The sequence below is a fragment of the Bos javanicus genome, chromosome 8, assembly GCF_032452875.1.
Source record: "Bos javanicus breed banteng chromosome 8, ARS-OSU_banteng_1.0, whole genome shotgun sequence".
NCBI lineage: Eukaryota > Metazoa > Chordata > Mammalia > Artiodactyla > Bovidae > Bos > Bos javanicus.
Window position 1 is genome coordinate 61,251,196 of NC_083875.1, and position 26,531 is coordinate 61,277,726.

Sequence of the window (26,531 nt, forward strand, 5' to 3'; positions counted from 1 at the left end):
AGCACAGGGAATTATAGCTGTTATCTTTAATAACTTTTAATGGAGTATAATCTGTGAAAATACTAAATCACTATGTTGAACACCTGAAACTAACATTGTAAATCAACTATATCTCAATAAAAACAAAAGAGCAATTCTCTCTTTGCATCACTTTCTATTCCCTCTCCCTACTTAGTCTTCTTAGTCAGCAAATGTCACAATCTGAAATGAAATCATTTATGTGTTCTCTGCAGTATTTGTTGAGTGTGTTAATGAGTGAGCAGTTTCACTTTCACCCCTGTCTCTGTACACAGCAAGCACTCGGCACACGCCTGGCCTACTGCAGAATCTTAGAGTCCAGGCCCTGATTCGGAAGGCTCCAGGCCTGGTGCAGCCCCTTCTGGACTTGGAGGTTGATGGTATGCGAGCTCACTAGGATCCCCTGATGGCTCTGCATGGCCTTCTCAAAGGCAGGGTGAGTATCATGACTACGGGATTGGAGATTTAGAAAGACTGTCAATGAGCCTTCTTACTGCAGCCATGGACGTTTCTTAGTCACAGCCCTTCTCCCTGTCCTTCAGTTCAGATCTACATACATCCCAGAGGAGGCAGAGTGAAGGAAGCTCTGCTGTGATGAGCTCATGACAAGGAGGGGTCCACAATGACTGTTGCAGAGGACTGAGTGCACAATAGAGGCCAAGAAGACAGGCCAAAGTGCCTCAGCTGCAGCCCATCTGGTCCCAGTGTACTGACCCGAATCTTTCTGCCCTTGGATCTGCTGCCTCACCTGAACCTGGAAATATTCCTCAGAATGAACAGGTTGGGCTTTCCACACTACAGCCCAGTTTCAGGGATTCTGGGAATCTTGGCTGGCATGAATAGTTTCTGAGTGGAGAGTTAAAGCTATTTTGAGAAGGCTGCTCTGTGGGCTCTGGTTACTGAAGATGACCCTCCGGATGATCTGTTCTTCTGATGGCCATGATCGCAGGCACACATAGTGCTGCAGCTGAACTGGAGTTGGGAGACAATGCAAGATCACTCTTTCCTTGGTAGGTGTAGATGTTCATTCATTTACATGTCATTTAAAATGCACTGAGGTTTTTCAAAAAATTATTTTAAAAATTGAAGTACAGTTGTTTTACAATGTTAATTTCTATTGTACAGCAAAGTGACTTCAGGTATACACATGTATATATATTCTTTTTATATTCTCTTCCATTATGATTTATGTATTGAATTGTTACGAGCCAACTCTGCAGATGGTGACTACAGCCATGAAATTAAAAGATTCTTGCTCCTTGGAAGAAAAGCTATGGCCAACCTAGACAGCATATTAAAAAGCAGAGACATTACTTTACCAATAAAGGTCCATCTGGTCAAAGCTATGGTTTTTCCAGTAGTCATGTGTGGATGTGAGAGTTGTAGCACCGAAGAATTGATGCTTTTGAACTGTGGTGTTGGAGAAGACTCTTGAGAGTTCCTTGGACAGCAAGGAGATCCAACCAGTCAATCCTACAGGAAATCAGTCCTGAATATTCACTGGAAGGACTGATGCTGAAGCTGAAACTCCAATACTTTGGCTACCTGATGCAAAGAACCTACTCATTGAAAAGACCCTGATGCTGGGAAAGATCAGAGGTGGGAGGAGAAGGGGGTGACAGAGGATGAGATGGTTGGATGGCATCACCGATGCGATGGACATGAGTTTGAGTAAGCTCTGGGAGCTGGTGATAGCCAGGGAAGCCTGGAATGCTGAAGTCCATGGGGCTGCAAAGAGTCGGACACAACTGAGCAACTGAACTGAACGTTTTTGTGATGTTTAACAATATTCCTTTCTCCATGTGGTTTACTATTCTCCCCTCAACTCATCCCCCCAACACCCTCCTTCACTCAAAGTGCTGCCCTTTTTTGTTGTTTATGTCTCTAGGGAAGGAATGTGATAGATATGAAAGAAAAATCAAAGGAGTCTCTTGCTTTTGTGTCCAAAAATGTGTGCCTTTCCATAAAGAAGACTTCAAGAATTGATAAAACCTCTGCAGGAGACAGCAGGGCTTTGCAAACCTCTCCCTCAAACAGAGACGAGGTTTCCCTAAGGCTGGAAGAAAGAAAAGACAAAGGGGAAGTCCTGATGACTCAGATCTTGGTGGCATTCCAAGAGACAAGACCTGCCTTCTGGACAGAGCCCCAAGAGGCAAAGCTGAAGTCTGGGAGGAGGGAGCAGCCTGATTCCCGTACTGTTAGATGGCACAAAGGGGAAAAGAGCTTCTGGGGTGAAGGCCCTGGCTCTCAGGAAGGAGAACAGTAGTGACAGTCACTTGGCATGGCTGTCACTATGATGACCAAGGCTGTCATGGCTGTCATAGTGACCAAAGGTCAGATGCTCACCTCCATCATCTTGATGGGATGGGGAGAAACTGAAGGGTGGATTCTAAAAGACTATGTTTCTGCTACTTTGGCAGAATGGAGATTTAAATTCAAAACTTAAAGTTATTAGAAAATATTAGCTATATTCCATGTTGCTATACAATATACCCTTGTAGCCAATTTTATACATAGTAGTTTGTACCTCTTAATCCCCTACCCCTATCTTCCATCTCCTCACTGGTAACCACTAGTTTGCTCTTTTTATCTGTGAGTTTGCTTCTTGTTATATTCACTGATTTTATTTTTTAGATTCCATATACAAGCGATGTCATACAGTATTTGCCCTTCTCTGTCTGACTTATTTCACTAAGTATAATACTCTCTAGGTCCATTATGTTGTTGCAAATGGCAACTTTTCATTCTTTTTTATGGCTCAGTAATATTCTACCATATATATATTATATATATCACATCTTTATCCATTCGTCTGTTGATGGACATCTAGGTTGCTTCCATATATTGGCTATGGTAAATAATGCTGCTATGAACACTGGGGTTCATGTATCTTTTTGAAGTAATGTTTTAATTTTCTTTGGATATATACCCAGGAGTGGAAATGCTAGATCATATGTAGTTCTACTTTGAGTTTTTGAGGAGTCTCCATACTGTTTTCCACAATGGCTGCACCAAGTTACATTCCCACCAACAGTATACAAGGGTTTCCTTTTCTCTGCATCCTCACCAACATTTGCTATTTGTGGGTTTTTTGGCAGATAGCCATTCTGACAGGTGTGAGGTGATATCTCACTGTGGTTTTGATTTGCATTTCTCTGATGATTACCAATGTTGAACATTTTTTCACGTGCTTATTGACCATCTGTATGTCTTCTTTGAAAAAAATGTCTATTCAAGTGTTCTGCCTATGTTTTTAATCAGGTTGTTTTTTTGATACTGAGTTGTATGAGTAATTAATATATTTTGGATCTTAACCCTTTATTGATCATATCATTTACAAATATTTTCCCCCATTCAGTAAGCTGTCTTTTTGCTTTGTTGATAGATTTTTTTTTTTTTGCTGTGCAAAGATTTTAATTAAGTCTCATTCATTTATTTTTACTTTTGTTTCTCCTCTCCCACTTTTGTCACTGACTATTTACATTTCCTGGATTAGTGTTTCTCTGATCATTGTGACCGTCTTAGTTGGCTGGTTTCTGTTCTCCTGGTAAAGATCTGAGGAAATTATCTTTATTTTGTTGGCAACACACACAATTTAATGCCTTGAGTGGGCAAGATTTCTAAATTTTGGTGATTTTCATAAATCCTATTCATTCCAATCAGAGCAAGAGTTCCTGCCCAGGTTCCCAGGTTCTGGGAGTGCAGACTATTCAGAGAGGATAATCTAGCTCTGAAACCACTGTTCACATACAGGGATTTTTCTGTTACTTCATACAGAAGATTATTCATAAACATTAAAAAAATTTTTTTTTAAACATGTACTAAGTCGCTTCAGTCATGACCCTATGGACTGTAGCCCACCAGGCTCCTCTGTCCGTGGGATTCTCTAGGCAAGAATACTGGAGTGCGTTGCCATGCCCTCCTCCAAGGGATCTTCCTGACCTAGGGACTGAACCATGTCTCTTACGTCTCCTGCCTTGGCATACAGGTTCTTTATCATTAGCACCACCTGGGAAGCCCCTATAATTTTTTTTTAATAAAATTATTTAAAAAATAATTTTCTTTATTTTTGGCTGTGCTGGGTCTTGTTGCTTCTCAGGCTTTTCTCTAGTTGTGGTCATCGGGGGTTACTGTGCAGTGCACAGACTTCTCATTGCAGTGGCTTCTTTTGTTGCAGATCATGGGCTCTAGGTGCATAGGCTTCAACAGTTGTGGTGCATGGGCTTAGTTGTACTGTGGCATGTGGGATCTTCCTGGACCAAGGATCAAACCTGTATCTCCTACACTGGTAGGCAGATTCTTTACCACTGAACTACCAGGGAGCTAGTCTTTACCACTGAGCCACCAGGGAGCTACTCTTTACCACCGAGCCACCAGGGAGCTAATAGCCCCAAACTGTGATCATCCCAGATGTCCTTCAACAGGTGAATGGTTAAATAGATTGTGGCACATCCAATCATGGAATGCTACCTGGCAATAAAAAGGAATGTACCACTGATACATGTGACAGCTTGGATGAATTTGTTTTGCAAAATGTTACCACTGTGTGTGACATACCACTGTGCGTTACCAGTGTGTGTGGCAATGTGTGTGACATAATAAGAAATATATATTTGGTGTCTGCTTTCCTCACTTCCTCTTTTCCTGGCACACAGCTCTTAATAGCCTTGTAATCTCTGAAGTGGTAAGTGTATTTTTGTATGTTAATGAGATGACTTGTGGCTGGAGGCACCTAAAAAGCTCTTAAGGATGGGGGACTGGTTTCCTCTGGGAAAATCAACCATGTGATAAGAGGATTGGGTTTGAACCCCACTCTCCTAACACCCAGGGAAGGGACAAGAAGCTGGAGGTTGGGCTAATCATTAGTGGTCAATAATTTAATAAATCATATCTACATAGAAAAGCCTCTATCAAAAACCCTAGCTGAAGCATTCACAGAAGCTGCTGAACACATCAAGGTGCCAGGAGGCTGATGGTCCTGGAGGGGCCATGGAAGCTCCGTGTCTCTTCCCACAGATTGTGCTCCATGTATCTCTTACCCTAATTCCATTTTTTGAAGAGAACATTAACACTATAACGTATAACTTTCCAGACATTTTTCTATACTTACACATTTCTCTAAATACAAACGGCACTGTACAATTTGTTTAAGTAAGCAGCTTATTTTGTTTACTTAAAAAACAGACATCATTTCATGGCACTTAGGGTTGCCAGATAGAGCAAATAAAAATACAAAATGCTCAGTTAAATTTGAATTCTGGATAAATAATGGATTTTTTAAAGTGTAAATATGTCTCCAGTATGTTGCAATTTTATCTAGTGACCCTAATGGCAATATACTTACCGAATTCTTTTGAAAAACTGGTTACGTAGTATCCCACCAATACTTTGCCTATTGACGAAGGTGCTCTTTAGGTCAGAGTGTTCATTATCATTCTCAGTAATTCATAAAGTCTCTTGTATTTGTATGGCACCTGACGTTCAAACTTCTCTCAAATTTCATTCAGCAAAAATTAACTGAGAATTATAGCCGAAAAATCCTGGGCTTTGGATTCCTGACTCTTTCCTATCAGATATCTAAACTTCTTGAACCTTAGTGTCCTCATTTGTAAAATGGGAATAAGAATACCTATTCTGTAGGATTGGGCTTCCCTGGTGGCTCAGAGGGTAAAGCATCTGCCTATAATGCGGGACACCCAGGTTCGATCCCTAGGTCAGGAAGATCCCCTGGAGAAGGAAATGGCAACCCACTCTGGTACTCTTGCCTGGAAAATCCCATGGTCTGAGAAGCCTGGTAGGCTACAGTCCATGGGGTTGCAAAGAGTCGGACACAACTGAGCAACTTCACTTCGTAACTTCACTTCATTCTGCAGGATTAGAAATAATGTATATACAACCTATAGTACACTGTCTAGCAGAGAATGGAATTCAAGAGCTAAAAAAATTGTAGGGACTTCCTTGGTAGTCCAGTGGTTAAGAATTCGCCTGCCAATGCAGGGGACACAAGTTCGATCCCCGGTCCAGGAAGATCCCACATGCCACAAAGCAACTAAGCCCATGCACCACAGCTACTAAAGCCTGTGCTCTAGAGCTCAGGTTCTACAAGAGAAGCCACCCCATAGAGAAGCTGGAGCACCACAAAGAAGAGTAACTCCCACTTGCCGCAACTAGAGAAAGCCTATGTGCAGCAATGGAGACCCAATGCAGCCAAATCAATCAATAAGTATGTACATTAAATCTTTTTTTAATATTAAAAGAAAGTGATAAAACATTTTTAATTACAGTAATTTTAAGACCCTGTGGTAAGTGCTAAAGGATAAACAGAATTAAGAAACATATTCCTGGGATTTCCCTGGTGGTCCAGTGCTAAGACCCTGTGCTGCCAATGCAGGGGGGGCCCAGGTTTGATCCTTGGTCAGGAAACTAGATCCTATACGCTGCAACTAAGAGTTTGCATGCTGTGACTAAAGATCCTGCATGCCAACTAAAAGATCCTGCATGAAAAAAAAAAATCCTGCATGTTGCAGATGAAGATTGAAGATCTGGAGTGCTGCAACTAGGATCTGGTGCAGCCAAATAAATAAATATATAATAAGAAAAAAAAGAAGCACTGTTGACATTTTGGGGTCACTTATAATTTTGAAATAATTTCAAAGTTATTAGAAAGTTGCAAGAATAGAACAGAGCAAGGAATTCCCATATACCCTTTCCCCAGATTCACTAATTCTACATTTTGTCCTGTCACCACCATCATCTTCCCACCATGCTTTCCTATGAACAAAGACATTCTCATACACACCCACAATTTATCAAAATTAGGAAATTTAACAAAATCCCAAAGTAGTTTTCACATTCAAATTCCTGAAGTATTTTTAATAGGTTTTTTGGAGCTATCTCCTCTTTCAGCAGAATGATGGCCCCAAACTGAATTTTGTGTGGTTTCCCATTTTCTCTTGGATTGGATATAAGAATCAAGGCATGATTTGTAGCCTGAGGTGTGCTAACCTCAACCACTTCAGAAGAGAAACAGCAGTGTAATGAATGGACCTTGCTTCCATTGAAGTCCCCACTGATGACTCAGCCACAAATGGTGCTGACAATCAGGCATTCATTCCACCACCAGGGAAGCACAGCTCTTGCCGTGCCTCCAGGCACGGATACTCTAATGTGGGCAGAGTGGCTGCCTGGGCTTTCTCTGAAATGTACAACTGCTCATCTCTCTTTCCTGGTTAGCACCCCTCCGGACTCAAGCATGGCACACAAGGCCGGCCCTTCACCAAGAGTTCCCTGATTACTGGCTCTTCCTCTCCTGCCACACCCGTTTCCTGAACTCCATCCAACATAACTTTCTTCTAGGAGACTTGTGTTTTCTTGCCTCTGTGCTTCTGCACACAGAATTCCCCACCTGGGGAATACTCTTCCCTCCTCAAAGTTTTCTATTTTTTCCCCCAAGGCCTAACTCCAGTACAAAATATTTCAGTCCCTTGGTTAGAAATAATTGCTCCTCATTTTGAGTTTGAACCAGCATGAATGAGTGCACTTGTATTAATAGTTAGTATTTCTGTCTGGTCCTTTGTTAGAGGTGGTTGCTCTATGAATCTGGCAATTCTGTGTTTGAGCTTCCTTGTGCAGAAGCCATCTGTCTTTTCTTCTTTCCTCAGGCATTGCCCTGAACAGGGTGAGGCATAGGGCAGACTCTGGTGACTGATTATAGAATGAACAGCATGAATTACCCCATGTGGGAGGGACAGGCATTTGGTTATAGAGATAATGCATATACATGCATATTAATCATTCAAAAAATTGTAGAGGGTTTTATTATTGCTGCTAATGGTATTATTATTGGTAGAGATGTTATACTCCAAATAGCCTGACCCACCCGTTTAGTGGCTCAAGAAACAGGGAGCAGCAAAATCATATCCAACCTCCTTACTGTCCATTTGAGGAAACAGGTTGACAGAGGGGCAGACACTTCTTTCAGGCCAGGTCCCACAGCTCAGGCCCTGCCTCCCTGCACCGAACCCTTTCCTCTTGCAGCATAATTACTCTCCTTAATTCAGCAACACTCAAATGCTTTTGAATATGCACACTCAATATGATTTTGAAAAACTTTTAAGTAGATATCTAATTTTTCACACCATACTTTTAATTATAACCTCCTTTACTTATGTAGAAATTTAAGTTAAAAATGGTTATTTTCCTTAGTACTCGTAACCATATGACGCAGACAGGTTAGACTATATTAACCCCATTTTACAGTTAAGAATGGGAACATTCTCATATTTAGTATAAGATCCAGGATATAAACCCTGGACTTTCACGCTTGCAACTGCTCTTTTCCCATGACTTTTTGATACATCATTTTTAAAGTAATCTGATTTCACAATGCTTCACAGTGTAAGAGTAACATCTATAACATGTAATCCTGGCAGGTTAACTCTTGGGCAACCAACATAATTACCTTATAATCGGACACATTTTAAGGCACTGTTAATACCTCCAACCTTTGTTTGCTGACCAGGCCCACCTGTGAACAACTAACACAGCCCCTCTGGAGGCTGATGGGAACCCAGAAATACTTGACTTTACTGCCTTGCCTATCAGTATAAAAGAAACCTGAATTCTAACTCAGGCAAGACAATTTTTTGGGGGTACAAGCTCACCATCTTCTTGGCTTATTGGCTTTCTGAATAAAGTCCCCATTCCTTGTCCCAGCAACTCATCTCTCCATTTATTGACCTGTCAGGTAGCTAGCAGTGTGACTTTGTACTAAAACGTTTGAGCGCTCCATGAACCCAAACGGCAGCAGAGCTAATCTTAAAGGACCAGGGGACACAGTAGTTAAGCATGTTTTCAGCTCTTAAGCTTGGCCTGGCACACCCTCGCCACCTAGTTAGATGGCAAGTTGAAGCAACTGAGTGACAGGAACAGAGGCAAGGCCCGTTTAGGGATGGACATCAATGACAAACACAAGCACGATCAGACCCCCTTTTTAGGTCTAACATCTCCACGAGTGTTGGTCGACCTGCAGGGTAGAGGGCAATACTTCTGGATTCTAGAATATACAAGAAAAGGGTCCAGTTGTGCTGCTTGTCTGGGGCCTGAAAGACCAACTGGTGCTAATTTCATCCATGCCAAACCAAGAAAATGACTCACTCTTTCCTGACTTGGGTTTTTGAAACCATCAGGAAAACCAGAAAATTCCATCTTGAAGCCCAGCAGAACTAAATGGTGGGCATTTTCCTGAGTCATAAATGGCACAGGGACTCAGTAATCTACCATGGCATTCTTATAGGTTCAAGTACGCCCCCTGGGGTTGGTCCACTGCTGTCTTGTATTCATGCTTAGGTATTAATTCATTAACCCCAGGACAGAAGATGTGACAAAGCATCCCTCGTCCATGGCATGAGTCTTTGGCTGGTCTCAGAGGTGGAAAGTGACCAACTCAGAAAACACAGAGGAATTTTTCCTTGGAACTGTGGTGCCAATATCACCATCTTTTCCCTGAACTTTCCCCTTCCAGATTCTGAAGATAGAGGAGAAAATAAACTCTGAAGATATTGGGTAACAATTTCAGAAAACAAAAACACATGCTTCCAAATGCACTGTGCTTTCAGATATTCTGGGTTTAGTTCAGCTGCTGGTTCAGCTGACTGATGTGTTCACTTCCATAGATGAGTTTCCGAACAGACTTCAGATTTAGAAATCCCCAGGCCACATGAGGTTCCACAATAGGAAGTGTTTTTATGGTTTTATACTTTCACAAAGACATCACTGAAAATCTTACTCAGGCTGTCTTTCAATGGTCCACCGCACCAGTAAGCTCACCCCATTAATCCTCTAGATGACTACAACAAAGGCCAAAGAATGTTTACCTGGCACTTTCAGGCCAAGAGGTTTCACTTTCAGTTGTCTGTGGTCGGTGCACCCTGTCACACAGTTTTCGGCTAGGAATCATGCAGGAATCATTTTAGTCGCTAAAATTTGACCTCTTTCCCATTCCTCTGTTTCTTCTTTTGCAAAAGCTTTGCCTGGATGGCTCCGAGGACCTGATAAAACTTCCACTTTTTCAGGAGGTTTTCTAGAACCAAAGGGATCTTCTCTCTTAGCTCCTCCTCCGCCATCTTTCCAAGTCTGCGACTACTGCTCATGCGCAGGTGGGGAAGCGAGGAACCGCTCTGTTTGCTGGACCATAGAAATGTCTGTTCTGGCTCTTGGCTGGATGACCAGGACCCTCTGTGCCCTCTTAGCAGCGCTGAATCGCTGCGATCTTGCTAACCCTAATTCCTGGTGAAAGTTGCATAAAGCTGCCTTTACAAGGCTTCCAAACTTTTTAGAGCTGTGTCATATTTAAAACCTAGCCCTTTAGGTTTCAACTGTATTGTCATAATGGCTGGGGTGAGGCTGTAAACACCGAAAAGCGCATGCTCTCCTCATGATTTTGCATAGTCCACAAAAATTTTAATTTTTGGATTAATTGTATTTATGTATTTTAGAACAACTGTTCACTATAAACCTCAGAAAGTGAAGCAGTTACTCCTTTGAAGATATCCAAGATTGGAAATACCAGATTATTTGATACATACTATTATTTAAAAAAATAAACAAAATATATGATTTCTTTTTTAACTTGCTTATTTTCCCTCTTTTCCCTTTAACTCATATTTCAGTTCCACACATGTTATCTTAGTGTATTTTTTTTTTTTTTTTGCTTGAAAATCCTTTACTGTAATATGCTGTGCTGTTAGTCGCTCCGTGTCCGACTCTTTGTGACCCTGTGGACTGCAGCCCACCAGGCTCCTCTGTCCATGGGATTTGGCAAGCAAGAATACTGGAGTGGGTTGCCATACCCTGCTCCAGGGGATCTTTCCAACCCAGGGATCGAACCCAGGTCTCCCGCATTGCAGACAGATTCTTTACCGTCTGAGCCACCAGGGAAACCCCTAAAAACATGAGTGTAAATTTACACTTAATACTTTTTCTTTCCTCTTGCTATAATTTTTTTTTAATGTCAGGATCGAGTTATCATTACAATTGTAAATCATACATCGGGTGAAAGTCACATAAATAATGACCAAACGGTAAAACGTATTAGAAAGACTTTACAGTGATGCTAGGTTGGTGTCTCTGGTACCTTGAGTTATCTAATGGCTCCTGGGGATTTCATTCTTCGTGACAACACAGTTTATAGTAAGATGTGGAGAGGGCAGAGGTATACTTGTTTTTCGCTGGATGACAGAAGGGCCATGAGGCAAGAGGAGGACGAAAATGAAAACCTTCACTACTAGTGACTTCTCTGCAGATTAATTTTAGGAAAGAGAACTTAAGAAAGTTTAAATATGTGGAAACTCTGTACGTCCACGCCACCAGGCAAATCTTCCCGTGCCCTCAGTCACACTCCAGGTTGACTACCGAGACTTGAAGTCCCCTCTCGGCCGGCGAGCGACCCCGCCCCGCCTCGCAGGGACCGCACCGTCCCCGATGAGCCCCGCCCCCGCCGCACCCCCGCCCCTTCCGGCGCGCGAGGTTTGATTCCCTTGGCGGGCGGAAGCGGCCAGAACCTGACCATCCCAAAGATTCTTAGGAACTTTCTGCACTCGTCGCTTTCTTCGGGATTGCAGTCCAGTGCGTCTGTCTTTCTGCCTGGTTCAGTCCCTCCCAGCCCTCCGCCCTCAGGTCAGTCTGTCCCGCGTGGGTGAGGGCCGAGGTCCCGGCAGTGCGCAGTGCGGGGGACAGCGGCTTGGGCCCAGTGTGCTGCTGGCTCACCGGAGTTTTGCGGAACTTCCTGGAGCCCCTGTCTTACGAGTTCGGCTCAGTGGATGAGATAATTAACCTTTCCGACCCGCGTTTTTCTCCGCTGTAAGTGGGGATAGTGATCGTACCCGCCTCCGGATTATCGATGAGGTGTGCAGTGGAAGCGCTTGCCACCTAGGAGGCAGGGATAGATGTGAATTCCCATTCCACGTTTGCACGACCTTGGCGGTCTCCGAGAAACACATTCAAAGAAGAATTTCAAGTTGTTTCTGTTCGTACAACTCAATTTACTGGGGCAGTTCAGTGAAAAAGGAAATGTGTTATGTCTTATCACCCCTCTTTCAGAGTCCAAAGGCTTCCTCTTCCTTCACCTTCTCAAAGTAGTGGCTTAAGAGACTTACACTAAAAGGGGAGTATACACCGAATGCTATAGCAGTAAAAGAAGTGGCCCTCACCGAAAGACCAGTAGGGAAAGGGAGACTTCAACGGAGGGCGTCCCAGGGGAGTGATCCGGCCTCTCTCATTCCTAGGATGAGTAACTATTGAGCTTCACCATCGCTATTTCTCTTTGGTAATGGAAAGGGAAAGGGGGAAGGTAGGGCAGCATCACAGGTGCCTGGAGTTTTGCTAAGAGACTAGTGTTCCTCACTTTTTTGTTCATATTTTGGTTTCTATTTCTGTGCTGTGTGGGATAAATCAGAAACGCCCTCACTGCACCTTCATGGGCTTGTCTCACCAGTGGATCTATCCTTTCAGTATATCTGCTGTGGACCAAGGAGATGATCAGATCAATCTCTTACTGCCTTTGGGAATGAATGTCTCTGTTGGTGCTCCCAGAAGCCTCTGCAAGGGAGCAGAACTGGATGTTAATTAAATGTATTACAAGGTCACATTGTAAGACATTCTGTATGCTGCTTCTCATTTGAAATATCCTCAGCATCAGTGTCTTACCAAGCTCACTAGATAACGTAAATGTACTACACAGCAGGAAGTAGCATTGCCCAAAGAAGACTATGCTGGTAAGACAATGCCCCCAATTTGTTGCTATCCTATAAAATTTACTGATAAACTTCCTCCCACTATCTAGGCAATTCCTTGTTTCCTCAGAAAAGTTCAGGACCACAGTTTGATATAGCTCCAGTTCTATTTAGTCACATTCAGAAGGACAATCAGGTGTCTGATTGGGGTCTAGTTTCCTTCTTCTTTATCCACAGATGGGAGGTTCCCTTCCACATTTAACTAATCATATACCTCTTTTAGCAGCAGCTGGATAACTCCAGTCACATGTCCTTATTCTATATTTCCCAACTCTAGAGGATAAACAGGAGACTTAAGAATATTTAGAACCAATTCTACTTCCACAAGCCAAGTAAAATCTGCTATCATTATAGCAGTTTGCAGTATAAATACTAGTTTTCTTATACAGTAGCAAAAATAATGTTATCTGAATTAAATAGATATAATTTAGGCCCACATTAGTTTTACTTCTCTGAAGACATGGTATGTTTAGAGGGAAGGGAGTAGATAAGAAAATGGAAGGAAGAAAAAAAGGGGAGGTATGTGATTCAGTCTTACACCGATGCAGGTCTCTGCTAGTTGACTGGAGGCCATAACCTGAAAGTTCAAAACTCATTTGGGAAAAATCCATCAAGACATTGATTAAGATGCTCTTACATCCCTTATCTGGGAAAATCAATTCCAACATCATACCAATTGCTTTCTTTTTCTGAGTGTGGCAATTTAAAATAGCCCAGTCTTTGGTATGGGATTTAGGCATGTGCATGGTGGCAATTACAGTCTTATATTTCCTAAGACCTGTTTCTTTTCCTTTGTCTATTTTCATCACATGGTCTTTTGTTAGTCTGTTTTTTGGCTGGGCCACGTGGCTTGCAGAATCTCAGTTGCCCATCAGAGATTGAACCTGGTCCACAGCAGTGGAAGGCTGGAATCCTTACCACTAGGCCACTGGGGAACTTTTTCCATTTCATGGTTTTTAAACTTTGTAATATCTGTTTGTGTTTCCTCTTTAACCCCTGAGTTCTGAATACCCCAATATTCCATTAGTTGGGGCTCTGCTCTGTAAGGAATGTGATAGCCTACTTTTATATCAGACAACTTTCTAAACAGATTTATAGCCTGACATCCCTCCATTTCCAATATCCTTCTCACTCTCTTCTCCCTCATTAGGATCCCAAGGATTTCTTAGCCTTGTATTGACCTCTATATTTTACTGCTATTTTAACCTGTTTTAAAAATTCTTAGTCCCGTAATTCCTGTCTTTGGGGGTGTGGTTCCACTTTATTCCCAGTTTGTCCCTGTGACAAATGCCCTTTAAAAGGTTTCTAAATTAGTACTGCTGTTAAGGATATTTCTCATCCTGTATCTCAGGTGCCCAGGAAGAATAAATATGTCCTCTGTACTGTCTCCTTGCCTAGAACAACTTTTGCCACTCAAGTGGAAGCGGAAATATTTCATTTTATCTCACCAGCTTTCTATTAGCATCAGGACCTGACTTTCCTTCTTTTGTTTGCCTACGCTATTTGTGCAGATTCAGCTAGATTAAAAGTTCAGCCTGCTTATTAAGTTGGTCCAATGCCAGTTCTTCCTCGAAAATGACTAATATTGTTTATTGGATCTTGGTCTTTTTTCCATTATCTTTATCTTTCTTGCTATTTCAACTTTGACATTGCTACTAAAACCATTTTTTAGGCTGATTGTTTTCTTGAGTTTTGATATTTTTCCCTCCAAAACTTCCACTCTAGGGTTCATTTCACTGACCAAATTTTTGAAGGCTTTTTACTTGCTAAATAACCTACCTTTTATCTCCAAGTAAAATGACTCATGGTACTCTTTCTACCCCCTTGTGATGTCTATGTCAGAAGCTTTCTCTATCTCCTTTATACTTTAATAAAACTTTATTACACAGAAGCTCTGAGCGATCAAGCCTTGTCTCTGGCCCCGGATTGAATTCTTCTCCTCCGGAGGCCAAGAATCCCGGCGTCTTTGCATGGTTCAGCAACAACCTTTCATCTTGGGGGCTTGTCCGGGATTCTTCAGGACAAGATGGGAGCTAACAGTTTCAGCCTCACTCCTTTGAACTATATCCTGAAAAACTGGGATAGATTTGATCCCCAGGGCTTAAAGAATACACACATGGTCTTCCTATGTGATACTGCACGGCCATGGTATCCATTGGAAGATGGCGAACGGTGGCCGGTTGGAGGGTTTCTTAAGTATAATACTGTTTACAATTAGACCAGTTCTGTAGAAAACAAGGGAAATGGGTAGAAGTAGGCTTCCCCGGTGGCTCAGAGGTTAAAGCGTCTGCCTGCAATGTGGGAGACCTGGGTTCGATCCCTGGGTCAGAAAGATCCCTTGGAGAAGGAAATGGCAACCCACTCCAGTATTCTTGCCTGGAGAATCCCATGGATGGAGGAGCCTGGTAGGCTACAGTCCACAGGGTCGCAAAGAGTCAGACATGACTGAGCTACTTAACCAACTAACTTTTTGAACCACAAACCATTAGGAACACATCTGTAATTTAAAAATATTAGGTGTCTTTAGCTTGCTGCAGCAAGAGGAACCCTGCTCCCTAGGGTCTTGGGCATCTCAATAAGAGTGAGTTGAAAGGGGCTTATATGGTTTGGGCTTTGTGCTGGGGAAACGACCACTTTTGGAATGGGTTCTATCAAAGAGCAGGAGCATTTCAGCTTTTGTCTATCTGAGGAAGAAGAAAGTGGGAGCAATGAGGTAGTACTAAGGGTGTCATTGATGAGAAAGCAGCAGTCTATCAAATAAAAGAACATTATCATTTTAACTGCTTCAGGGACTTCGCTGGTGGTCCAGTGGTTAAGATTGTGCTACAAATGCAGGGGGCCTGGGTTTGATACCTGGTCAGGAAACTAGATCCCACATGCTGCAACTAAGAATTGGCATGCTGCAACAACTAAAGATCCTGCAAGCAACTAAGACCCAGAGCAGCCAAATAAATAAATAAAAATTAATGTTAAAAGAAAATAATTTTAACTGCTTCACATAGAAACATTCCTTACATGGTTATGGACAGGCCCCGTGGGAAACATTGTTCCAGTTTTGATGAGAACATCCCAGTCTGATTATTTTTATGATTAATGGTTTCTTTGTCTATTTAAAGGACCCTTCTCTATCCTGAAATGATAACAATATTCTATTAAAAGTTTTTAAAGATTTACCTTTCAAATCTTTCAAATAAAGATTTGTCTTTATTTGCTCTGGAATTGATTTTTATGTATGGAGTGAGAGGAAGCTAGTTTTGTCTTGTCTTGTTTTTTCCTATGGCTAATCAGTTTTCTCAATATGATTTATATGCCTGAGACTTATTTATATTTGTGGTTAAAAGAGTGAAGGAGATAATCTCTTAGTAGTTCCCTTTTTGATTGTGTACTGTTCTTTGTCTTACAGGTTCTTTTTATAGTTTTGAGTAAACTTCCAGGAGGACTATGAAAGATTATGATGAACTTCTCAAATACTATGAATTATATGAAACTATTGGGACAGGTAATTAATTTTTTCTTGAAGCAAATAGGTCATCCATTTGAGAGTAGAGTGAAATGGGGCAGCCATGAGCTATTCTTCTTTTTTTAGAATTTACTTATTTTTAAGGAATCTCCATACCGTCTTCCGTAATGGCTATATCAATTTACATTCCTACCAACAGTGCAAGAGTGTTCCTTTTTCTCCACACCCTCTCCAGCAAACAGCAAAATTCTGTAAAACAATTATCCTTCAATAAAAAATAAAACAGAAGCAATATATTATAAAAAATTCAGTAAAGACTCTAAAAATGAAAAAAAATTTACTTATTTTTGGTTGAAGGATAATTGCTTTACAATATTGTGTTGGTTTCTGCCAAACCATGAGCTTTTTAGCCTAACTTATATAGTTTTAAAATTTTTGAACGGATTTTAGTAAGAAAAAGTGGAGCAAAAGAGAGGTGAGTTGTAGGAAAGGTCTTATAGTTCATTTTATTAAGAATAAAAGTCACTAGAGAGTTCTGAGCCAAGGAGTGATCCGACCTTTTGGTTTTAAGGATCACTCTGGCTACTTGATTGTGAAAAAAATGGCTGGGAGAGGGCAAAGGCAGAAGCAGATAGATGTTAGGAAGTTACTGCAGTAATTTAGGTGAGTGATCCCGGAGATGATGGTGACATGGATGGTGATAGGATTGAAGGTAGTGGGATTCTGTATAGAAAGCGGTGGGCTTCTGTATACAGACACACATATATGTACATATAAATATAATTTATTGAGGCATAATACATAGTAAAATAAGCAAAGTGTAATACATTTGGTGGCGTTTTGGCTCACATATGCGCATATGTTCAGATCAGGACATAGAACGTTTCCATTCAGTGCCTGCCTCCTTTCCCCTAAGATAAACTTTAATAAAATTTTTGAAGATGAAGCCAGTGGGCTGTGTTGATGGGTTGGGTATGGGGAGTGAGACAAAAGGGAAGGGCTAAAGATGGCTTCCAGGCTTTTGGCCTGATCTGGGAAGATGAGTTTGCCATTTACTGAGATGGGGAGCACCATGAGAGGGACTTCTGGGAACTTCTTTTTAGAGGTACTATGTTTCTTTCAGATACCTGAATGTAGATATTTACCCAGGTTTTGAGCCAATTTTGAAATATAATTGCTTATTTTTTCAGTTTTAAAACTGAATGGAAGTTTCATATTATTTGTCTTTTGTCTCTGCAACTTTATATTGTCTTTTGACAATGTTAATTAAAAGGTTTAATTGCAATGTTAATTATAAAACAAATTTCTAAAGAATTATAAAATAAATTTCTACTTCTTCCTAATTGCAAAATTAAAGATATCCTATAATGGCAAAAGGGAATCTTTAGCCAGTCATTGGATAAGGAGAGGTTGGGATCATGGCTAATGCTTTGGAAGCAATATGAAAAAAAGGGCCACAAATTTCAGGAAAATATAGCTCAAGAGAGCTTTATAAAGTACTTGGAAAGGTATTTGTGCTTGAGTTCTCAGTTTGCTCTGCTGATGATATTTAAGTTAGTTTGCTTGTCTCTTTATAATACATTTTCCTATACTTAGGTGGCTTTGCAAAGGTCAAACTTGCCTGCCATATCCTCACTGGAGAAATGGTAGCTATAAAAATCATGGATAAAAATGCACTAGGGGTAAGTTTAACATTATTTTAAAAATATTTATAGATCAGTTTTGTGAATTATAACCTGAATTTTTTCTAATGTTCTAGTTATTGCTCTTTTATTAAAATAACATTTCCACAGCCAGTTATGTATAAATCTGTAGTTTTAAAAGGGCTTCCCTGGTGGCTCCACTGAGATAAAGAATGTCTCAGATAAAGAATATTGGCAGGCAGATAATCTGCCTGCCAATGCAGGAGACCCAGGAGATGCAAGTTCGATCCCTGGGTTGGGAAGATCCCCTGGAGAAGGAAATGGCAACCCACTCCAGTACTCTTGCCTGAAAAATTCCATGGATAGAGGAGACTGGCAGAGTTTAATATGACTTGTTACTTTATTTTTAAGGATGTAAGTGCTGATTAACATATATAAATAAGTTGAAGAGAATGTTGTGTTACAGTTGGAGAAGGAAATGGCAATCTACTCCAGTGTTCTTGCCTAGAGAATCCCAGGGACGGGGGAGCCTGGTGGGCTGCCGTCTCAGAGGTCACACAGAGTTGGACACGACTGAAGCGATTTAGCAGCAGCAGCAGCAGCAGCAGCAGCAGCAGTATCACTCAATTCTCTGAACTCCTTCTGAAATATATGCCAAAATCACAAAGTGATCTGTATCAGAATTATTTTAAATAACCTGTCAACTGATAATTCAGCTCTCCCTCAGTATTTTTGTTTTCAGTGCTCAATATTATGTTTATTAAACTAATAAAAAGATATTAAGAATGATTTTTCCTGATCATGTAAACATTGGTTACAAAATTGATTAATTTAATTCCCTTAAGCAATTTAAACTTCAGTTATAACTTTAGTGTACCTTATTTACTTGACCCAGCAAATACCTTAATAGCAGATAAAATGTGAATTGTTATTATTAAGATATAACATACTAGTACTCAAAACTTATTCTAAAGCATCAATATGATGATATTAATTCATTAATTCTAAACTGGTTTTTGTATTTCCTATTGTTATTATGCTTATTTTAGTTACTTCCTAGGACTTTAAAATTATTTTGATTACTTTCAGGGTTTTAATCATCAGATTCCCACATCCACCCAAAAAAGAAGAAAAAAAGATCATCATATCAGCATAGTTAAAGTTACAACTTCTTGGTTAAGATCTAATATCAGGTTGCATGGCCTGATATTAAGTTAATTGGATCTTAAACCACTGATCATTAGACTGAGTCCCTTTTTATAATAAAATATTACTTGTTTACTACATGGATATCTGGATTTTTATCTTTACTGTGAACTTTAAAATTTTTTCAACTTGTCTATCCACCTCCCAGCCAACTTCTTATTTTGAAAAATTTCAAGCTCCTTGAAAAGTTGGAAGACTGAGATAGTGAATACCTTTTACTACATTCACCAATTTTTAGCTCAGCAGGCTTCTTTTTTAAAAAATTAATTTTTGATTGAAGGATAATTGCTTTACAGTATTGCATTGGTTTCTGTCAAACATTAACATGGATCAGCCATAGGTTTCATCATGCTTCTTAATGGACATTGTAGAGACTGAAGTGGTAGCCTAGACATGCATGCTGGATAGTGTTCCTGTCAGTTTCCTTGTTTGGAATGCTAACCTTCTAAAGGGAGTGAGATTATTTTATTTTTTCTGGATGTTGTACTCTTGCCTCAGATTGGACTTTTCTTTTGTAAAATCCTCAGGGCCTTTTGAAAATGTACACAGAAATAAGTTTCTGTTCTCTATTTCTGTATTGTTGAGCAAATTGTTTTGAGGCCATTGACTGCTTTTGCTACTTAGTATTAGAGTTGTTGATATTGGGGCTTGGAATATTTTCCAAATAAGTTTATTGCTCATTTAATAAAATGTTTTGTCACAGAGTGATTTGCCTCGGGTCAAAACAGAAATTGATGCCTTGAAGAACCTGAGACATCAACATATATGTCAACTCTACCATGTGATAGAGACAGCCAACAAAATATTCATGGTTCTCGAGGTCAGTAGTAAGTTCCAGAGACCTAAAGTTATTTGTCACTGTCTTAGTCTGTTTGGGCTGCTATAAAAAGTATCACAGACTGAGTAGCTTATGAACAACAGCAACTTCTCACAGTTCTGGAGGCTGGGAATCCCAAGATCAAGGCACCAGCATGGTTGGGTGAGGGTCCTTTTTCTGGTTCATAGCTGATACCTTATTGCTATGTGCTTACATGATGGAAAAGGCTAGGGATCTCTCTAGCCTCTTTTATGAGAGCACTGATTTCATTCACGAGGACTCTGCCCTCATGTCCTAATCACCTCCCAAAGGTTCCACCTTCTAAAATCACCATCTTCAGGGCTTAGAGTTTCCACGTAGAAATTTTTGGGGGGACACAAACGTTTATTCAGGCCATTCTCTTTCATTTTATGATAGTTATGAGAGAGGTATTAAGTTCATTTCACTTGCAAGATTAAATGCTAAGTGGCTTACCTGTTTAAGTTCGATCTGTAACAATGTAGACCAAGAAGACATGTATAATAAACTGGAGACACGTTGTAAATATATCCTTTGTAATACCCTCCTCGTGCGATGGTGTGCTTTAGTGGACAGAATAGGTTAGAATTTGTTCCTGGAGAAAACCTGCGTGAAGCAACAAAGACCCACTGCAACTAAAAAATAATAAATAAATAAATTAAAAAAAATAGTTCAAGACCAAAAGTATCCCAAAAGCTGAAATACTGAGAGTGTATTTTTGAATATACCTAAATTAGTTCATTCCTTTGCTTATAAGTATGATTTTTTATTTTAAACTCCTCTGATTTTTGCAAGTAATAATGATATTTATGTGACTCTGCTGCTCTTGCAGTATTGCCCTGGAGGAGAGCTGTTTGACTACATAATTTCCCACGATCGCCTGTCAGAGGAGGAGACCCGCGTTGTCTTCCGTCAGATAGTGTCTGCAGTTGCTTATGTGCACAGCCAGGGCTACGCTCACAGGGACCTCAAACCAGTAAGTTACTGCATTACGGGTGCTCACCTGAGAACTTGACATCACTTACCTGTCATCAGTCAGTTTCCAAATGTTCTTTCTGTTTAAAATTTATCTGGGCTTTTGCTTATTTTTTTGTTCCATTCCTAATGTATCTTTCTTTTTCCTTTTTGACTTTTGACTCCTGCTGGGCTCTTCTGGATGGACTTATTATTGGCATTCTATTTCTTTGTCAATTTTGTGTGACATTATAAATGTCTTTGTAATCAGATGCAGAATATAAACCTCAGGTTTTATTCCTAGGAAAGAAGAGTTTTGAGTGTTTTCTTTGAGAATATTGTCTTTGAGTATCTTCCTCTTGATACTCTTTTCCTGACATCATCTTCCTTTAATTTTAATTCCATTATGCTTCAGAAGTGAACAGTTCAATGAAATGGGCAGACTCTGCTTTTCAAGGGCAGAATAAAAATTTGATACTCTTAAGTGTGTAGGCTTTGGCTAATATGCATGCTGGTGAACATGAATTTCAATGTAATTTGGTACTAGGGTTTGAGATCTAGAATTTCCCTAACAAGATATGGAGGTTTCTGTCCTTTTCCCTTTGTTTTTATCCAACTCTTTGATTCGCGTTCACTATTTCTGTTCAAACTTGCCTTTGGCACATATCAAAGTGCTTGTAGTTGAACCTCAGAGTACCAAGGAGAAATTGGTTTATGCTAATGTGACTTGAGGGGAAGCAGGATAGTTATCAACATTCCTCTCCTCTTCTCTTTCCTTCTATTCTTGTCACTTCATTCTTTTTTTTTCTCAATTGATTTTTTTACCCTGTACCCAACCTTAAAGTGCTTTTAGGAATAGCTAGAGGTGGGATGTAATATAAGGAAGACTGTATATAGTTATGAAAATGTCTTTTTTTTTTTTTTTTTCAGGAAAATTTGTTGTTTGATGAATATCATAAATTAAAGCTGATTGACTTTGGTCTCTGTGCAAAACCCAAGGTAAGTACAGAGATAAAAATGAGTTTATTTCCTTTGCCAGTGCACCTCTTGCCTGTTATCTTACACTAACTTCCATTTAGTATTTAGTGAGCCTGGTTGCATCCATTGAGAAGAATGGTAAATTTCACGCTTTTTATAAGTTCTCTTGATGATTTTAATATGTAGTCAAGGTTGAAAACCACTGCTCTAGGTCCAGGGTTGGTCCTGCTGAAAACCCCATGGGTATGCTGTGAGGGAATTTGCAGGACTGGAGTGTCAGGAAGCCATCACAGTATGAATGCTGAATTGACCACGTGTTTGCAGTTGGAGTATGTTCCTGTTAGATGATGCCTTTCTTTGTTTAGATATGCATTTCAGGAAATCTAGTGAAAATCTCTTCTTTATTATCCAAATGGTTATATAAGTAACAATTAGTTACATTTTGAGAGACACTCCCCTTTCCTTATAAAAAGAAGGAAAAAGTCCATATGTACTTTAAAATTTATACCGTGAATTATTTCCTTAATTTGCACTCCATAGTTAAGTACTGGTGTTCTCCAGCATTCCTTCTCTTTGAGGTGACTTTGAACTTCCTCCTGTGTGGCTGCTGTTGGAGGCTTCCTCTTGAGTCCTCTAATGATGGTACTTACAGTCTCTAAAATGAACTGTCTACCCTCATTAAGAATGTTGAAATTTCAGACTTGTCTCAGCCCCTTGGAGTTCCATGATTATTTCCTGCCCCAATCAGAATTACCTGGGTGCAAAGGGAGGCAGATTTTGCCCCTTTGGCTGAATGTCTGATTCTTTCTGATTTTCCTGTCCTTCCCTTGGCTCTTCAGAGATTGTCAGTCGAGTCTTGTGTCTGGGAACCAAATGCAAGAAGGCATTTTTCTGATCGACAAGCAATAAAGATAAAGCTTACTTTGAGCCCTTAAGCTGGTTTAAGTCGTGTTCATTACAGGAGGCAGTGGAGAATGTTTGTGACAGACTCTGGCAGCCTTTATTTATGGCTGCCACGGATTCAACCCACACAGACTCCATCTCATAAAGCAAAACTTGACTGGGAGAAGGTGGCCTCAGCTTTCTGATGAGGAGCTAACCTCTGGGTGTGCTGTTACAGTTGTAAATGAAATCTTACAATTTCATAAGTCATTTGCCATTTGTGGAACTCTGTAGAAGTGTTAGGCGGTGATATCATTTGCATTATGTCTCCATATTTCTGTGGGAGACCAGAGGATCCTTATTTGAACAGATCTGGAGGCTGAGGTCATGATCTGTGTTATAACCAAGTCTATAACTATAGACTATAAACCATATAGACTATAAACTATATAGACTATAAACCATATAGACTATAAACTATAACTATAAACCAAAGTCCCAAGGGTTTGTTTTGTGTAGTGTTTGCTGTCTTCCATCTTGGGGAAAAGAAACTTATGTATTTGTAAAGATTTGCTATTGGAAACAGGGTTCTATAGAGAGTATTTTTTCTTGAGTATTTGGGAGTGGGAGGACTTGAGTGCTTGGATGTATGCTAAACTGATTATTCTGGATGCCTAGGGAAGTGTGAACTTGACTTGACTGAGCTAAGGGGAGAAGGATTTTTTTCATGCCAGGTCTTGGTGGTGTTGGAAATCCAGAGAAGAGGAAGCCACACGTGCACACACGCACATGAGCAGAGTATTGAGTTGGCGGCAGAATGTCTCTTATCATTTGGGGTAACTCTTATCTAGCATCTCTTTGCTTATATTGGAAGAATGTTTATCAGGGTTTTAATTCTCTTAAGGGCTGTAGTTAATAAGTGTTTCATTTTTATCTTATTGGCAGGGTAACAAGGATTATCACCTGCAGACCTGCTGTGGGAGTCTTGCTTATGCAGCACCTGAATTAATACAAGGCAAATCATATCTGGGATCAGAGGTAATTATTCAGTGATTAATTCAATATATGGTCAATATATGTTTACTGGTGATGTGTAGTGAGTCAGGCACTGTGTTCTGAGGATGTAACGAGGTAAGAAATAAACTTGTTAATCAAAGAGTTGTCTAGTCAGAGAGTGAGATATGTACAGTAATAAGGGAAATGAACAGCTTGCAATAAATATAATACATAGTATTCTTGTGAAACAAAGATGTATTTCTGGTGTTTTGTGTTTAATAGTGCCATAATTTAGACTGATTAGTCCAGCCAGGTAGAGTATGAGGCCAGGATTATAGGCTTAGTTTGCAGAGATGGTGTTTAGCACAGAGAAGACCTCGGATAGCTGGCTGTACTTTATCCACAGCCAGCTATCCGAGGCCTGCAGTCCTGTGTAAGAGGCCCAGGCTCAGAAAGCGCTGGGCATAGCCGCTTAACTACTGGCTACCGCATGCTAGTTAGCCCCTTACACTCTTTGGAGTACTGATTTTGCTGATATTGTCGTAAAATGGAAAAGGTTTAGTAGTCAAAAGCTCTGGAAATACTGGGTTAGACAGTTTTCTTTAGTTCAGGATGTTTCTGAATCTTAATATGTTCCTGCACAATGTCCTCTGGGAAGAGACCATCACAGAGAGCAGCTGGTCTCAGTTTCATGCGCCTACAGAATCCACTTTTTATGTGGAGCATCTTTTGGAACTGGTGTTATGTGGGAGAAACTTTGAGATATGCCAGTTTACTTAATTTGTAACATGAGAAGATGAGGACTAACTTGTTTTTGGTGACCTTTTATTTGGATATATTCTCAAACTTACAGAATAGTTACAAATATGGAATGAGAAACTTCCATATATATTTTGCCAAGTTTACAACTGTTTACATTTTTCCCTATTTTAGTATTCTCTGTGTTTATATACATGTGAATTGTGTTTTGAACCAATTGAGAGTAAGTTGGAGACATCATACCCCTTTATCATTAAATGCTGTGTATATATTTCCTAAAAGCGAGGGCTCTCTTATTTATTTATTATTTTTTTGGCCATGCTGCGTGACTTGTGGGATGATCTTAGTTCACTCACCAGGGATTGATTGAACCTGGGCTGCAGTAGTGAAAGCGCTGAATCCTAACCACTGGACTGCTGGGAAATTCCCAAGGTGTCCCTCTTTTAGTTATCAAAATAAATTCACCTTAGTTATCAAAATCAGAGAGTTTAACATTGGTACAATTTATTTAACCCACGATTCATGTTCAGATGGTGTTGATTGTACCAATCATGTCTTTTATAGCTATATTTTCCCTCCAGTCCAGGATTCCATTCAGGATCATGCGTTGCACTGCTGCATTTCTTGGTTCTTTAATTTGGAAGACTTCCTTAGGCTTTCTTCATCTTCATGACCTTGAAATTTTGGGGGAAGCCGGTTATTTTATAAAATGGCCATCAAGTTGAATTTGTTTGATTAGTTTTGGGTTATGCATTTTTGGCAGAAATACCACAGAGATGATATTGTGGCCTTCTCAGGGCATCATAAGGAAATGGACAGACTGTTACTGAATATTTATTGTAGTCCTGGAATCATGCTAGATCTTTTTTTTTTCTTTCTTTCAATTGTGGTAAAATACACATGACATAATATTTGCCATCTTAACCATTTATAAGGATACAGTTCCTATTTGAACTATTTTTCAATGTGCAGTTCAGTAGTGTTAGGTACATTCATATTATTGTGCAGTCAATCTCCAGAGCTCTTTTAATCTTGCAAAACGAAGACTATACCTATTAAATAGTAACTCCATTCCCCACTCCCTGCTCCCCTGGCAGCTATCCTTTTACTTTCTATCTGTGTGAGTTTGACTAGGCTACGTACCTTGTATTATGGACTCATACAATATTTGTTTTTTTGCGTGACTGCTTTATTTTATTAGTGTAATATCTTCAAGGTTCATCCATATTGTGGAGCATGTATCAGAATTTCCGTCCTTTTTAAGTCTGAGTAATATACCATTGCATGTATACACCATATTTTATTTATGCATTTATCCATAGACACTAGGATTACTTTTATCTTTTAGTTATTGTGAATAATGCTGGTAGACACAAATATCTCTTTGAGACCTTGCTTTCAGTTCTTTCGGATATATACCCTAATGTGGACTTGCTAGATCATATGGTAGTTCTATTTTTAATTTTTTGAGGAACTGCCATACCATTTTCCATAGTGGCAGCAGCATTTTACATTCCTGTAATAATGCACAAAGATTCCACATGGTAGATCCTTTTTATAATTTTCATTTAATCTGCACAAAAATCCTTTGGAGTGAATACTGTTACTCTGTTTCAGAAGATAAAGATGATGAAGATACTGGGGCTCAGAAATTAAGTGCCTTTGCAGGATCACAACTAGCAACTGTGGGTCAAGATTTGAACTGAGTGAGGCTTTACCTCACACCTGTACTTTTTCTAGTCTCCTAGAAGGAGTGGTAATCACATGCCTGACACTCACAAGATTCCTAGAGGTCTGGTGATGAGGCTCTGCTGGTTTGAATGCATCAAGGTTTTCCCATAGGATCTTGTTTTCTTATCCATTTTAGTTCAGTTTTCCATCCTTCTAGGATAATTTCTCGGAGAAGGCAATGGCACCCCACTCCAGTACTTTTGCCTAGAAAATCCCATGGATGGAGGAGCCTGGTAGGCTGCAGTCCATGGGGTTTCTAGAGTTGGACACAACTGTGC

The 26,531-nt window shown here is 40.1% G+C and overlaps 1 protein-coding gene across 3 annotated transcripts in view; it reads left to right on the forward strand.

Annotated features, from left to right (window-relative positions):
* The window catches only part of MELK (maternal embryonic leucine zipper kinase), an 88,000-nt gene that overhangs the window by 3,409 nt on the left and 58,060 nt on the right, over nucleotides 1–26,531 (forward strand). Inside the window, exons 2-9 of one of the 3 annotated variants that reach the window (XM_061425675.1) lie at nucleotides 294–454; nucleotides 561–1,028; nucleotides 16,213–16,308; nucleotides 17,866–17,951; nucleotides 19,822–19,938; nucleotides 20,786–20,929; nucleotides 21,838–21,906; nucleotides 23,713–23,805. In XM_061425675.1, coding sequence (XP_061281659.1) covers nucleotides 16,251–16,308; nucleotides 17,866–17,951; nucleotides 19,822–19,938; nucleotides 20,786–20,929; nucleotides 21,838–21,906; nucleotides 23,713–23,805 — 567 coding nt within the window. In that variant the 5' untranslated portion in view covers nucleotides 294–454; nucleotides 561–1,028; nucleotides 16,213–16,250. Of the gene's footprint in view, nucleotides 1–293; nucleotides 455–560; nucleotides 1,029–11,521; nucleotides 11,695–16,212; nucleotides 16,309–17,865; nucleotides 17,952–19,821; nucleotides 19,939–20,785; nucleotides 20,930–21,837; nucleotides 21,907–23,712; nucleotides 23,806–26,531 lie in introns of those variants that run through there. The other 2 variants (XM_061425676.1, XM_061425674.1) reach the window with 2 other exon arrangements.